General features: G+C 34.3%; 2 protein-coding genes across 2 annotated transcripts; both read left to right on the forward strand.

Annotated features, from left to right (window-relative positions):
- Positions 1 to 204: 204 nt before the first annotated feature.
- On the forward strand, positions 205 to 6012 carry LOC116140282 (chromatin assembly factor 1 subunit FAS1-like). Its single transcript, XM_031425931.1, is given in 12 exon segments — positions 205 to 741; positions 913 to 1012; positions 1163 to 1310; positions 1391 to 1514; positions 1829 to 2196; positions 2286 to 2603; positions 3123 to 3204; positions 3287 to 3412; positions 4310 to 4723; positions 4949 to 5086; positions 5698 to 5743; positions 5849 to 6012. Coding segments are annotated over 12 exon segments (2451 nt in total). The 5' UTR covers positions 205 to 318.
- Positions 6013 to 11393: 5381 nt separating this feature from the next.
- Positions 11394 to 13069, forward strand: LOC116140291 (stearoyl-[acyl-carrier-protein] 9-desaturase, chloroplastic-like). Its single transcript, XM_031425938.1, has 3 exons — positions 11394 to 11525; positions 11885 to 12389; positions 12477 to 13069. The coding sequence occupies exons 1-3, from the start codon at positions 11410 to 11412 to the stop codon at positions 13044 to 13046; spliced, it is 1191 nt and encodes a 396-aa protein (XP_031281798.1). The 5' UTR covers positions 11394 to 11409; the 3' UTR covers positions 13047 to 13069.
- Positions 13070 to 13939: the final 870 nt, after the last annotated feature.

Consider the following 13939-nt stretch of genomic DNA (forward strand, 5'->3'; position numbering starts at 1 on the left):
AATATTATTTATCAAACGTCTCATCGCTACAGTTTCCCACCTTTCAAAAAAAAAAGGAGCACACAAAGAACTTGATCCCACTTCCCATCACTATCAAAACTATTATTAGTGAGAATTCAATATAGACACCTTAAAAAAAAAAAAAAAAAAAAAACCCAAAAATTTAAAAAAAAAGAAAAAAAAAAAGAGAGAAATGAAATGTTTTCAATCAGATAGAAAATAAAAAGCTTTCTTCATTCTTCTGACAAAATCATCTTCTTCCTCAAGCCTCAAACCTCAAACCCTAGATCTTAGAAACGTAGTCGTTTTGTTTCGGAAATGGGGGATACGGGCACCGTAGAAGATCGGCCTAAGAAGGCTGTGAAACGTAAGAGAGCGTGTTTGGTACTTACCACAGAAGAGAAAGAGAGTCAAATCAAGAGCTTAGACGAAGAACTGCAGGGTCTTTTCCGGTAATACCACGAAATGATTACAAGTCAAAGATTAAGTTTTGATATCACCGCAAGCGGTGGTTCGTTAAACGCATCGGTGGCGGCGTTGATGGAGGAGAGTTCATTACCGTTGTCGAAATTGGTGGAAGAGATTCACATGAAGCTCAAGGAGAATGAAAATGTGGGTTTGACTTCGGCCGCTGTGAAGAGTGCGGTGGTATGTGTTGGACAGAGAGTAATGTATGGAGTTCCAAATGTTGATGCTGATGTATTGGAGGATCATACTCAGGCTTGTCTCTGGTGTTGGGAGGTAATTACTTTGTGAATTTTTTATTTTACTCATTGTTGATTTCATCTATTGTTACCCAATATAATTTGTGATATACTCACTTAGAATTACTAATTTAGCATTGGATTGTTATCTAGTCAATGGTGTAGTAATTAGGGTTCAGCTAATTGAAATTCTGTACTTATTTTACAGACCAGAGATGTGAAATTGCTTCCGAATTCTGTGCGTGGGGCATTGAAAATTCGGCGGATGTGTAGGAAGAAGATTCATGAGAGGATTACTGCTGTTTCTGGTAAATTTTTCTGGATAAGATGCAAACATGGAGGCATTTTCTTTTAATGATTCTGAGCAGTCTATATTCTAATACATAGAAATGTTATAAAATGATCGTCTTTAATGATTATTGTGATAGTCAATTGATGACGTTTTTGGTTCATTTCAGCCATGGTAACTGCACTGCAAAAGTCAGAGAGTGATCCTAATGTCATTCACGATCTGATGAAAGCATCTGAAAAGCTTGGTAAAGTGTTAAGGGAGGAAGATATACGTATTTTAGTGGATAATATGTTAAAGAAGAGCGATGCGGATATGTATGTATCTGCAATGGCCTTATCATGTTTTGTGTTTAATTTTTTTTTTCTTTCATTAAAGTTTTTATTCATTGTTACAGGGTTGTGAAAGATGCCAAGCGAGAAGAGAAGTTGATTGCCAAACAATTAGAAAGAAATAAACGAGAAGTTGAGAAAGAGAAAAAGAAAATGGATCGCGAACTACACAAGGAGAAGATGCAAAATGTAGGTGCAAAAATTTCAATTCTATTATGTGCTTTTAGTCATGGCCGCTTGTTTTTGATCTGTGATCGATGCTGTGATAATATGTATGTAGATTGATACTGTGATAATATGTTGCTTTGATTGATTCCATTGTGCTCTTAAAGATCTATATGGTTACAAGAAATTATGTTTTATTTTAGGTTATGATTTACATCATATGTTGTGTTGGATAATTTAAACATGAAATTTAATGTGTTGCAATAATGATTTTTTTTTTAATGCTGTTTCGAACTTCACACTGATAAGGTTTTCTGCTTTGGCATAATATAATTCAGGAAAAGGAGCAAAAACGTTTGCAAGAGGAGGCAGAAAAAGATGAAAGGCGTCGTGAGAAAGAAGAGTGTGAAATTAGGAAACAACAACGAAAGCAACAAGAAGAAGCTGAGAAAGATCAACGGCGTCGAGAGAGGGAAGAAGCTGAATTAAAAAAGCAACTTGCTATCCGAAAGCAGGCCTCAATGATGGAAAGCTTTCTTAAAAGAAGTAAAACTACTTCGTCATGCCAGAATGACCAGTCTTCATGTAGAGAAAGTACATATGATTCATTGAGTAAGAAGAGTGAAAAGGTGGCTGAAGCAGTTACTGTATCAATGGACTATGCTCTCTTATCAAATGCTGAGATTAATGTTGATGATCTTCGCAAGTAGGTTGCCATGTTTGTTTTTGTCTCCTGTTTGTATTTGTTAAATTTCTATTTTAATCTTTGATCCTGAGATATACTCTATTTCTCAGATCTCACTTATCCTCTTGGCGTCAGTTTGGTCATTCTATTCGCTCAAATGAAAATCAGCATTGGGGAATACGTAGGAAGCCTAAGACGGCATTGTTTAAGGAACTTAAGCTAACTAATAACAGAGGTTTAGGTCAAGATGATGATTTGTGCATGGAGAAGCCTGTAGATCGATGGGGTGAACAAACTATCGAGGATAGATCATTCATTAATATTGCGGATAGTTCTCCTGATGCTAAGAAATGCAACAAGAGAAAGCAATTATTGCAGTTTGATAAGAGTCATAGACCTGCATTCTATGGTATTTGGCCCAAGAAAAGGTAAGCTCTATTTCTTGATCTTTTTATTTGTCTCACATGACTAGTGCAGTCTGTCTTAGAGATGTCTTGTGAAGGTTTCTTTTTCTTTTCTTATTCTGTGATTGCGATGATTAAATGATCTTTCCTGTTTATTATCCTATTCTATGATTTGTCCACTTTGATGAGTAATTGAAAGTCTGCTATGTCTTCATGATGACCAATAGCCTCATTCATAACCAATTTTTTTGCTGGCTATAAAAGACAGCTGAATTGCCATGCTTAGTGAACCAACATTCTTCATGAAGTAAATGCATCTCCACCCTTCTCTCTAGGTTTTTTTTTTCCCTCCAAGTCTTCATGTGCCTTATTAAGTAAAACAAAGAAATATTTGTCAAATTTTCCAATGAAGATTAGATTTTTTTTGGCCATCTACTTTATTTTTTCTCCCTTCTCATGCCTTACCTAGGAAGGAACGTGTCCTATATGCCTGGATGGCAATGAGTAGGATTCTGTAACTGATATATTATTCCATGTTTTCAGCCATGTAGTGGGACCGTGCCACCCTTTAAGGAAGGACCCGGATTTGGATTATGATGTTGATAGTGATGAAGAATGGGAAGAGGTAATGACAGTTTCTCTATCTAAACTTCAAATAAAAACCTCTAATTAGGTAGTGATATCCAAATGGCATTTTCGTGGTGCAGGAGGATCCAGGGGAAAGCCTCTCTGATTGTGATAAAGATGATGATGAAGAAGGTTCAAAAGTTGAAGACGAAGAGGAAACTGAAGATGGTTTTTTCGTTCCTGATGGTTATCTCTCAGAAGATGAGGTAAGCAATGAAATCTCATTGTGTTGAAGATGCATTATTGTAATTATTTTATTATTTGTATTATTGAATGTGATACTTTAAATTCTGATCTAATGATATCCAGGAACATAGTTGAGTAACTTTATTATTGATCCCATTCACTTTGGACTCATATGTTATCCCTTATTATTTTGTTTTGTGGACTCAGCAATATATGTTTGGATAATCCTCTCATCTTTGTTATGACTTCAACGAGTTATAAGCTGCAGATTAACGGCAGACTCTATGGTTTTGGTATTTAGATAACTTTTGGACATATGTGGCCACCAGGGATGTTGAACCCTTAACCTCCCTGTTGAAACTTAAGGTTCTAACCACAACCAAATCTTTTGGTTTTGTGGACCTTTACATAATATAGGAATGGTAGCAGTACTTGTTTATTTACTTTTTATAACACTAACTACTTATTTTCAAGCCAATATACACTAATTTTGGGTTTGCCAAACAAAATGAAAATATATCACATGACATGATTCACATAAAAACTGGATACATTGCTTGAAAATAAGTAGCAATTATTAAAGAGAGTAAGCAAGTGTTTTAGCATTTTGTTTACATCATATTTAAGTTTGTAAATGAATTCACTTTGGGAAAATCTTTAGATTGGTTACCCATCATAAGCACATGCTAAACTCAAAATAAATAGCAAACTGTTGTCCAGTTAGAATTTTGGACACAGAGCATAGAAGAATTTTCTGGGTTTGTCACTATGGACCTAGTGATCATGCAATGAAAGTATGTTTTGGATGCTCACATGGGGCCTCACTATTAGGAATTTAGCTACCAAAATTTACCCATCCATACTCTAAAACATCTACGAAGTACATTTTATTTATCTTCTTTGTCTTTACCCTGTAGGGTGTACAAGTCGACAGGATGGAAGTTGATTACTCTGTTGAGGAGACTAAAAGTTCTCCTAGCTGTAAGCAGGAGTTAGAAAACGAAGAATCCTGTGCATTAGTTCGGCAACAGAAGTATCTTCACAATTTAACAGAGCATGCTCTTCGGAAAAACCAACCCTTGATTATATTGAATCTGATGCATGAAAAGGCCCCGCTTTTAATGGCTGAAAATCTCAGTGGTACTTCTAAAATGGAACAGACATGCTTGCAAGCTCTGAGCATGCGTGCATTCCCTGATGGTATCCTTGTAGAAATAACTGTTGATAGCATAAGTGATGAGGATCAAGAGGCTTGCTTGTCAAATGTCAAAGGCAGTACAATAACAGTTTCAACTGTGACAACTATACCAGAATCAGATTTGCCTGCAGTTGTAAGTTGCAAAATTATTATTATTATTTTTTATTTATTTATTTTTCTCTGGAGCTAATATAAGAAACATCTCTGAGACCGTGTATAACTTTCTATCTAAAACTATGGAAGTCGTTGATACTATGTTTTGTTTGAAGGAACAAAGATATTCTAATGCATCTGTTCCTTGTTCTGATATTAATACCACAGTGATGAGTTGAAGCTAATGTAACCCTTTGATTTTCAGGTCTCTGTTATTAACTCATGCTCAACAGGTATCAATAAGGTTGTGGAGTCTCTACAACAGAAGTTCCCTTCTGTTTCAAAGACTCAATTAAGAAATAAAGTACGTGAGATATCAGATTTTACAGATAATCGTTGGCAGGTTAGTTACTAATTCCATATTTTCATTATTGTTGTAGGAGTTTAATTCCTATGGTGCTCTTATATGGAAAAAATACACCCATGCATATGTATTAGTTAATTAATGCTATTTGAAATCATTAACATTATTATCCGTATTTGAATCTATTAATGACTTCTGATTGATTTGGGCCTCCAAGAATATTTATGCTGGGTTGTGTATTTTGCAACTTTGATTGAGCATACTTTAGGATTTATCATTTACATTCTAGCAAAGCTTTCTTGTGATTTGTATATACGTTTGACTTGGACTTGTGAGGCATCAATTATACCTTGGGGGCACTGTTGTGGAAGGCTTGTGAATTCTTCCTTGTTAGCAATTTTGATTCTAGTTAAGTTTATTTTTTATAATAATATTAGACATACAACATTCTCGTACAACATTATGTAGCAAAAGATGATTGGGTGAAAGTTTAATTTTAATTTAAAATCAACCAATCATATTTTGTCACATAATGTTGTATGAGAAATATTATATAAAAATGTTGTATGTGTAGTATTACTTTATTTTTTAGCAAATTTGATTCTAGTTAAGTTTATTATTTTTAAAGTCTTAGTAATCTTGTGGTGCAGGTCAAGAAGGATATATTGGTGAAGCTTGGCTTGTCAATATCTCCTGGTATGTGAACCTCATCCGTGTCTTAATTAGGTTGTTCATCATCTGGATATAGATTTTTTTTTTTTTAAAAAAAAAAAAATAAGTCATCTGTTCTCTGATTCGCAGAAAAAAATAGTGGAAGAGGAAAGAGTATTGCCAAATTTTTCTCAAAAAGGTGTTTGCCTCCCGATGGTACAAGTATGAACCCAAATGAAATATCGCCCCTGTCATCTCTGAAACCAGGTTCTGCCACGGCGGAACAGCAGAGTTGCACATATAATCATCTATAGCTTCCCCCTTCTCGTAGTCATGTTTAGTGGTTTTGTTTAATCTTTCCTTTATGGTACAATCTTATGGCATGTATCTAAAACTCCCCAGTGTAAACTTGATAGTAAAAAGTTTTGATTGTGGATAAAAGGAATTTAATGAGATGGGGTTTGCCTGCTGAATTTAGCTAATAAGAGTGGTTTAGTTTGAGTCAAGATAGTTGATATGTCTAATGCTTGTGCCAAGTTTAATTAAACCAATAGAATTGTTACTGTTTAGGGTATTAAGTACCAACATTAATAAACCAGAACAGAAAAAGAGGAATAAGAGATGATGTGATTGTCAGCATTCATATGATGAACTACCACTTTCAACAAAGAAAAAACACAATTATAATATGAGCAAACGATATGTTCCACCTTTCTTTTATTATAGATTTATAACATTGTTAGTGATCGTGAAGTTGTGACATTAATACAAAGGCTGTTATTACTATACTATCCTCCCATCTTCTTCTTCATCTCTAACCACCCAACCATTTTAGATTTAAGGTCAGGGTTTTTCACATTTTGTCGATGTCCAGCCATTAATACAAAGGGTGTTATTACTATACTTATTTGGTGTTAGTCTTTCAATTTTAAATTTAAAAACAAAAAAAAAAAAAAATTAAGTTAAACGTTTAAAAAAATAATTGTTTGATTTTAAAATTTAACTATTAAAAATAATAAGAAAATAAGAAAAACCAAACACAATAAAATAACTTAAATAAAAAAAAGGTTTTAAAATTTAAAAAAAAAATGACAAAAATTTTTTTACATGAAAGAAAAGACAATTATTTTTATTTTTCAAATTTAAAAAATAAAAATACGAAAATATATATAAATATGAAAATACCCGTCTCCTGCTAACAGGGATTACATGAAGTTTTTATGTATAGTGGGCGTAGTGGCAAATTTCATTCTCTCCTAAAATTTGACCTGATAAGAATTGCACTATTTTGGCTTAGATAAAAAATACAGGCTTTCTTTCAGGGTAAAATAAGGGAAGGTTGACCACAATTTCAAAGGAGAAATTTACAATAATATAAATTTCAAAAGAAGATTCTTCCCAAAATTGGTATAATCTGTCCATTTTAACAAAATTGAAACAACAACTCCATACCAAAATTTCATAGGTTCCGTAAAGAGAAGGAGAAAATACAATTGACTGATAAGGTAGGTTGAATTATTGTTAAAGGTACAGTTGCATGTGATGGCAATATAATTCCTTCACAAATTGATGACGACTTGATTGTCACAATATAATTCCATAGGATGCTTCAAGGGAACCTTTAATTCTGACAATAATCTTTATAACCAAATTCCTTCACAAATTCCTTGTGCCATGGCTCGGAATTCTGCTTTTGCACTACTACGGGGTACAACAGATTGCTTCTTGCTCCTCCAAGTCACCAAGTTTCCCTACACATAGGAACAATATCCTGATGTTGATTTGAGATCTATCATTGAACTTGTCCATTGAGAAACCTATGTCTAACCTTGTATGGGATAGATATACGAGCTTCCCTACAAGGCGTTGATACATTCTTTTATCAATTGGTGCACAATCATCATTGTTAACAAGTTTGACAGTTGAATCAATAGGAGTTTCTGTAGACTTGCATCTTAACATTCCTGTTTCATTTAGTAAATCCAGAACATATTTACGTTGTGAGACTGCTATACCTTTCTTTGACCATGCAATCTCTATTTTGAGATAAAAATATGAGGTTCCCGAGATCCTTGATTTCAAACTCCTTTGTAAGGAATTGTTTAATCTTACATAATTCCTCCTCATGATCACCTATCAGAATGATATCGTCCACATATATAATGATAACAACCAATTTCCTATCAGATGAGTGCTTCACAAATAATGTGTGGTCCGACTGACATTGAGAGTACTCTTACCATTTCACTGTATTAGTGAATCTTTCAAACTAGGCACGAGGAGACTGTTTAAGCCATACAAGGATTTTCTGAGACGACATACCTTGTTGACATTGAATCTTGATTCTAGGCCTGCAAGAATTTCCATATACACTTCTTCTTCTAAGTCACCATTGAGAAAGACATTATTTACATCGAGTTAGTGAAGTAGTACATGAATGGTATTGAGCTTGGCAACGGGAGCAAATGTTTCCTAATAGTCAATGCCATATGATTGAGTAAATCATTTGGAGATCAACCTCGCTTTGTACTTGTCCACATTCCCACCTGCCTTGTACTTTACTTTGAAAATCCATTTACACCAAACTGGTTTCTTCCCCTCGGGAGTTCAATAATTTTCCAAGTACCATTCTTTTCAAGAGCCTGAACTACCTCATCAATTGCAGTTTTCCACTTAGGACACTTAAAAGCTTCCTGAATGTTTTGAGAAACCTGTATCTCTGTGATGCTAGTAGTAAAGGCACGGAAAAATGGTGATAGTTTATCATATGAAATAAAATTCCCAATGAGATGCTGAGTGCATGATCTAACTCCTTTTCTCAAGCTATAGGCATATTTAGAATATCATTTTCTAACTCGAAATCAACAACACTATCTAAGTCAAAAATATTGTTACCTGGAATTTTGCTCGAATTCGGACTTGGTTCAACTTCATGGATTTGTTGAGGAAGTGTTCCTTCCTCCGTTTCCTTTTGGATGTGCTCCTTATCCCCCAAGTAAACAATGAACACAATGTTTTCAACAGGTAGGAGTGAATTCGGAGGCTCTTGAGAAATGTGATTTTCTGTGGTGATGGGTGACTCAATGATGACTCAAAGTCCCAAAATTGATATTCCTGAGTTGAATTCTCCTCCTGAATATCAGTTTTGGGGTAGTAAGGCTGGTTTTCAAAAAAGGTGATGCTATCGAATGATAGAATTTTTGTGTGACTGAAGAATAACACTTATACCCTTTTTGATTTGAGGAATACCCAAGAAAGATGTACTTGAGTGACTTAGGATCAAGTTTACTTCTATGTTGTTGATGGACATGGACAAAGACAGAGCACCCAAAAATTTTGGGTGAGATGGTGGAAATAAGATGAGTTGTTGGAAAAGATTTTAGGAGGTGTGACAAAGTGTGTTGAATTTTAGAACTTTAGACGACATTCTATTGATAAAGTAAGCTGCCGTAAGAACTGCTTCCCCCTAGAGATATTTTGGTACAGTTGTTGCGAACATGAGCGATCTAGCCAGCTAAGTAAATGTCTATTTTTTCTTTTAGCGATCTTATTTTGTTGTGGCTTCTCTATACATGAACTTTAGTGAATTATTCCTTTTTTTGCTAGAAATTCTTTTAGGCTGGAGTTGAAATAATCTCTAGTATTATCAGACTTTAGGATTTGTATTTTTTATTGGAATTGGGTCTGAATCATATTTTTGAAACTTTTGAATATTTGAACCTGATTTTTCTTTCATGAGGAATACCCAGGTTTATCTAGTGGGATCATCTATGAATGAGACAAACCACCTGGCACATGTTACATTTTTTATTTTTGATGGACCCCAAATATCATTATGAATTATTGAGAATGAACTAGACGCTTTGTAGGGTTGAATGTGAAAATGAGATCGAACATGTTTTGATAATTGACAGATTTCACACTCAAAGGATTTTGAATTTTTGTTAAGTAAGGATGGAAATAAATGCTTGAGATACATAAAATTTGGATGACCTAAGCGATAGTGCCACAACATGATTTCACTATCGTTATTTTGACAAGAAACAGAAAAAGAATTAACACTAATTGCCTTTTGAGATTGTTCTTCTGGATAATGGCGCTCCTTAAGGATGTAGAGTCCAGAGCATTCCTCAGCATTACTAATCGTCTTCCCCCAATCCAAATCCTGAAATTCACAATGAGTGGAGGAAAAATTAATAACACACCTCTTTTCCTTAGTGAGTTTACTAATTGACAATAGATTACATTCCAAGTTAGGAACAAAAAGAACAGAGTTGAGAGTAAGGTTCTTTGATAGCACAACTAAGCCTGTACCGATAACCTTTGATAGCGAATTATCTGCTATTCGGACCTTTAAATTATTTGGACATGGGTTATATGTATCAAACATTGTTGCATCTCCCGTCATGTGATCATATGCTCTTGAGTCCACAATCCAAGGTTTTTTACGTTTCTTACCCACAGCAAAGGCACTCAAAAAATTATCTTTGTGATTCAAGGTTCCGTAACCAATAACATAGTTGGAAGATGAGCCGGTTTGTGACTGAGTTGACAGAAAAGGAGACAATAATTTTTGAAGCGTCTCCATTTGCTCTTTGTTAAACAAACTTGCTTTAGAACGTGATGGCTCCTCGGCGGAGACGTGATTTCCTTGACCTTCTTTCTCCATCTATTGATGCAGAGATAACAAATAAGAAAAACTTGATGATAGAGACAAAGAGAGGATTAAACCCACTCTGATACCATGAAGAAAATAAAGAATGAAAGTATGAAAGAACATCAACTCAATTTCTTCTGTGATCTTCTTTTTTATTGAATAAAGAAGACATAAATAAATAGGTTACAATAGTGAGATAATTCCGGAAAGGAATATCTCTTAAAGGAAAATAATAAAAATAAATCAAAAAAATTTGACAATTAGGAATTCAATCTTCTTGTAAAAGGAAAATAAAAATTAAGAAATAAAAATTCCTAAAAAACAAGATACTTTAGCTAATATATAACAACAAAATAAAAGAATCAAATAAACACAATCAATCGGTTTGACTTTCAACATATAACATATAATATATGCTCTTTAAGCAAGTGAAACATGTGATTTCCATTATAGTTAGATTTCATATTTTAGATTGTTATAACAAAAGGAAATAAAATATTAAAAATGCGTATATGGTGATGGAGTAATTTCTGGTGATACAACTCTGGACGCAAACATTATTACTAAACACATTTCAACTTCAATTTTGTGTGGGTTGCAAGATGATATTACGTAATGAACTCCTGTATATGAAGGCGGCAATAGCATGTTTGAAATCCACCTTCCATTCTGTTATGCACGTTTTTGATCGTTTTCAAGGAAATTACGCCAACCTCACATTTTTATTTCGTAAGGCCTTTTTCTCAATTTCTATTCATCCTCATATAATAATGCACGCCCACAGTTGTGTCTTGGTTGCCGCAATTTTCAGAAGCTTGAGCACAATTATGATAAAAATACCCATTTTCATATGATTAAATTTGAAACTCAATTTAAAGTATTAAAATGTGTTTATATGTGTTCGAATTTCTTTCAATAGATCGAGAAGTGTAAAACAGGGACAATATTTCCTTTTTCGGACGTACACGATTTCAAAAGCCAATTCGTTATAAAAGGTGCTTCTCCTTTCGTATCACTGCCATGCATTACTAAACACAATAAAAAATTGAGATCGATGGCTCTGAAACTGAAGACAGTCTCCTCCTTGTCCTTAAACCTCCCTTCTCTTCAATCCCATGGCATCACATCTCCACGACACTTCATGCCCTCTACTCTTTCTATTACAGCCAAGTGAGTTTTCTTCCCTTCAAAAGTACAATTTATAGGTCAATCAGTCATTATTTTTAACTGGGTTTTGTTTCCTGTTTTCATAGATCCGAAACAGCTTGTTGTTATCAATTAAATTGGCCTAGTAATTTTTGCCAAGATGCAGCATATACATGCATGCAGGTTTCTTAAAGTTCTGTATGCATGCTTATAAATGTATAAAGTATATATTATCAAATTTATTTAAAAATTATTGTTTGGTGATGATTTGAAGGCGTTTGAAAATTTGCTATTTATATCGCTAGATTAGCGCTAGCTACATGAAAACACGCATAAATTATTTAATTACTTAGGAATTTTTAATTCTTGTCTGTTTATTACAGAGAGGTCGGGAATTTAAGGAAGCTGTATTGCCGTCGAGGAGACGTATATGGTGAAGTTACTCATTCCATTCCACCAGAGAAGATTGAATTATTCAAATCCTTGGAGGGTTGGGCTGAGCAGAATGTGTTGGTACACCTAAAGCCTGTTGAGAACAGTTGGCAACCAACAGATTTTCTACCAGAACCTGAAACTGAAGGATTCTACGATCAAGTCAAGGAATTGAGGGAAAGAGTTAGTCATCTCCCTGATGAGTATTTCGTTATATTAGTTGGTGATATGATTACAGAAGAAGCCCTTCCAACATACCAAACAATACTCAACACACTTGATGGGGTTCGGGATGAGACTGGTGCAAGCCTCGGTTCTTGGGCAACTTGGATAAGGGCTTGGAGTGCGGAAGAAAATAGACATGGTGACCTTCTCAATAAGTATCTTTACCTCTCTGGACGAGTCAACATGAAGCAGATTGAGAAGACTATTCAGTATCTCATAGGAGCAGGGATGGTAAGATAATTCTTATTATATAAATTTAATTTAATAGTACCACTTATCATCAACTCATAAAATGAACATATACTTTAATTAATATAGGATCCTAAATTTGAAAAAAATCCCTACAATGGATTCATCTACACATCCTTCCAAGAGAGAGCAACATTCATCTCACATGGTAACACGGCAAGGCTGGCCAAGGAGCACGGAGATGTGAAACTAGCACAAATATGCGGTATTATTGCTGCTGATGAGAAAAGACATGAAACTGCGTACACAAAGATCGTGGAGAAGCTCTTTGAAGTAGACCCGGATGACACAATGTTGGCTTTAGATGGGATGATGAGGAAAAAGATTAAAATGCCAGCACATTTGATGTATGACGGGGAAGATGATAATATTTTCGATCACTTCTCAGCTGTCACTCAACGCCTTGGAGTCTACACAGCCAAGGACTACGCAGATATTCTAGAATTTCTTCTAGGAAAATGGAATGTGGAGAAGCTGACGGGTCTCTCCGGTGAGGGGCATAGAGCTCAAGATTTTGTGTGTGAATTGCCTAGGAGGATTAGAAGATTGGAAAATAAAGCTCAGGCTAGGACAAAACAAGCTAACACTAGTGTTAATGTTCCCTTCAGCTGGATTTTCGGAAGAAAAATAAGGGTTTAATTAAGGGCAGAATATGCATGTGTTATGGGTGATAACTTTAATAAACTTACAAGTATGCTTACCATCTTCTATGATATTTACTCAATTGAATTTGCCACCGACAGGCATCCTTTAATTACATTCAGGTCAAGATATTTTCTCTGTAGGATCCATATGATACAACTTCTAAAGGAATAGTCTTATAAAAAGTAGCGTTTCTTGACTAGAATTTCTATAAAAAGAATTACAAAAGATCGAGTATGTGTTATAGTAAGTTACTAGAAGAGTTTTATTGAAAGAAATGATCGATAAAGAATAGATAGTCATGCATCATATTACTTCTCTGTTTCTTTATAAAAGCCGTTGTGAGGGTATTAATTTTTTTAAAATAAATGACGTTGTCTTTTTTCAAGGTTTTGTGACTCATGTCTTTATTCTTCACTCTGCCCCGCATCTCTTCTCTCTACCTTTTTCTCTACCCTACCTCACACTCCTCTCTCTCTCTCTTTATCTATCTCTTTCCCTCATCTCCTATCTTTCACAATTTCTCTCTCTTTATTTTAATATTTCACACATGTATTGCAGCGGAGAAAACAAAATTTTCCCACCTGCAATATGAGGAAAAAGTCAAATCTCTGCACAGTTTTTTTATTTATTAAAAACTGTGTAAAAACTTAAAACGACAGTTATATTGAAACGGAAAGAGTATTATAAAAAAGCAAGGTTTCATATGAAATTTAAATAAATTAAAAAAAAAAAAAAAAAAGATTTTGGCTGTTCCATGAAATTCAAGGGACAATTAGGTTTTGGAAACTTAAATTAAAGATTCATGCATGCATCTATTTATTATACCATGTAATTCATCTAAAACGTTAAGCTTAAATCATACTAGATCTCTAAGCATTTATATCTAA

This window comes from Pistacia vera, unplaced genomic scaffold, assembly GCF_008641045.1.
Source record: "Pistacia vera cultivar Batoury unplaced genomic scaffold, PisVer_v2 Contig368, whole genome shotgun sequence".
Lineage (NCBI taxonomy): Eukaryota > Viridiplantae > Streptophyta > Magnoliopsida > Sapindales > Anacardiaceae > Pistacia > Pistacia vera.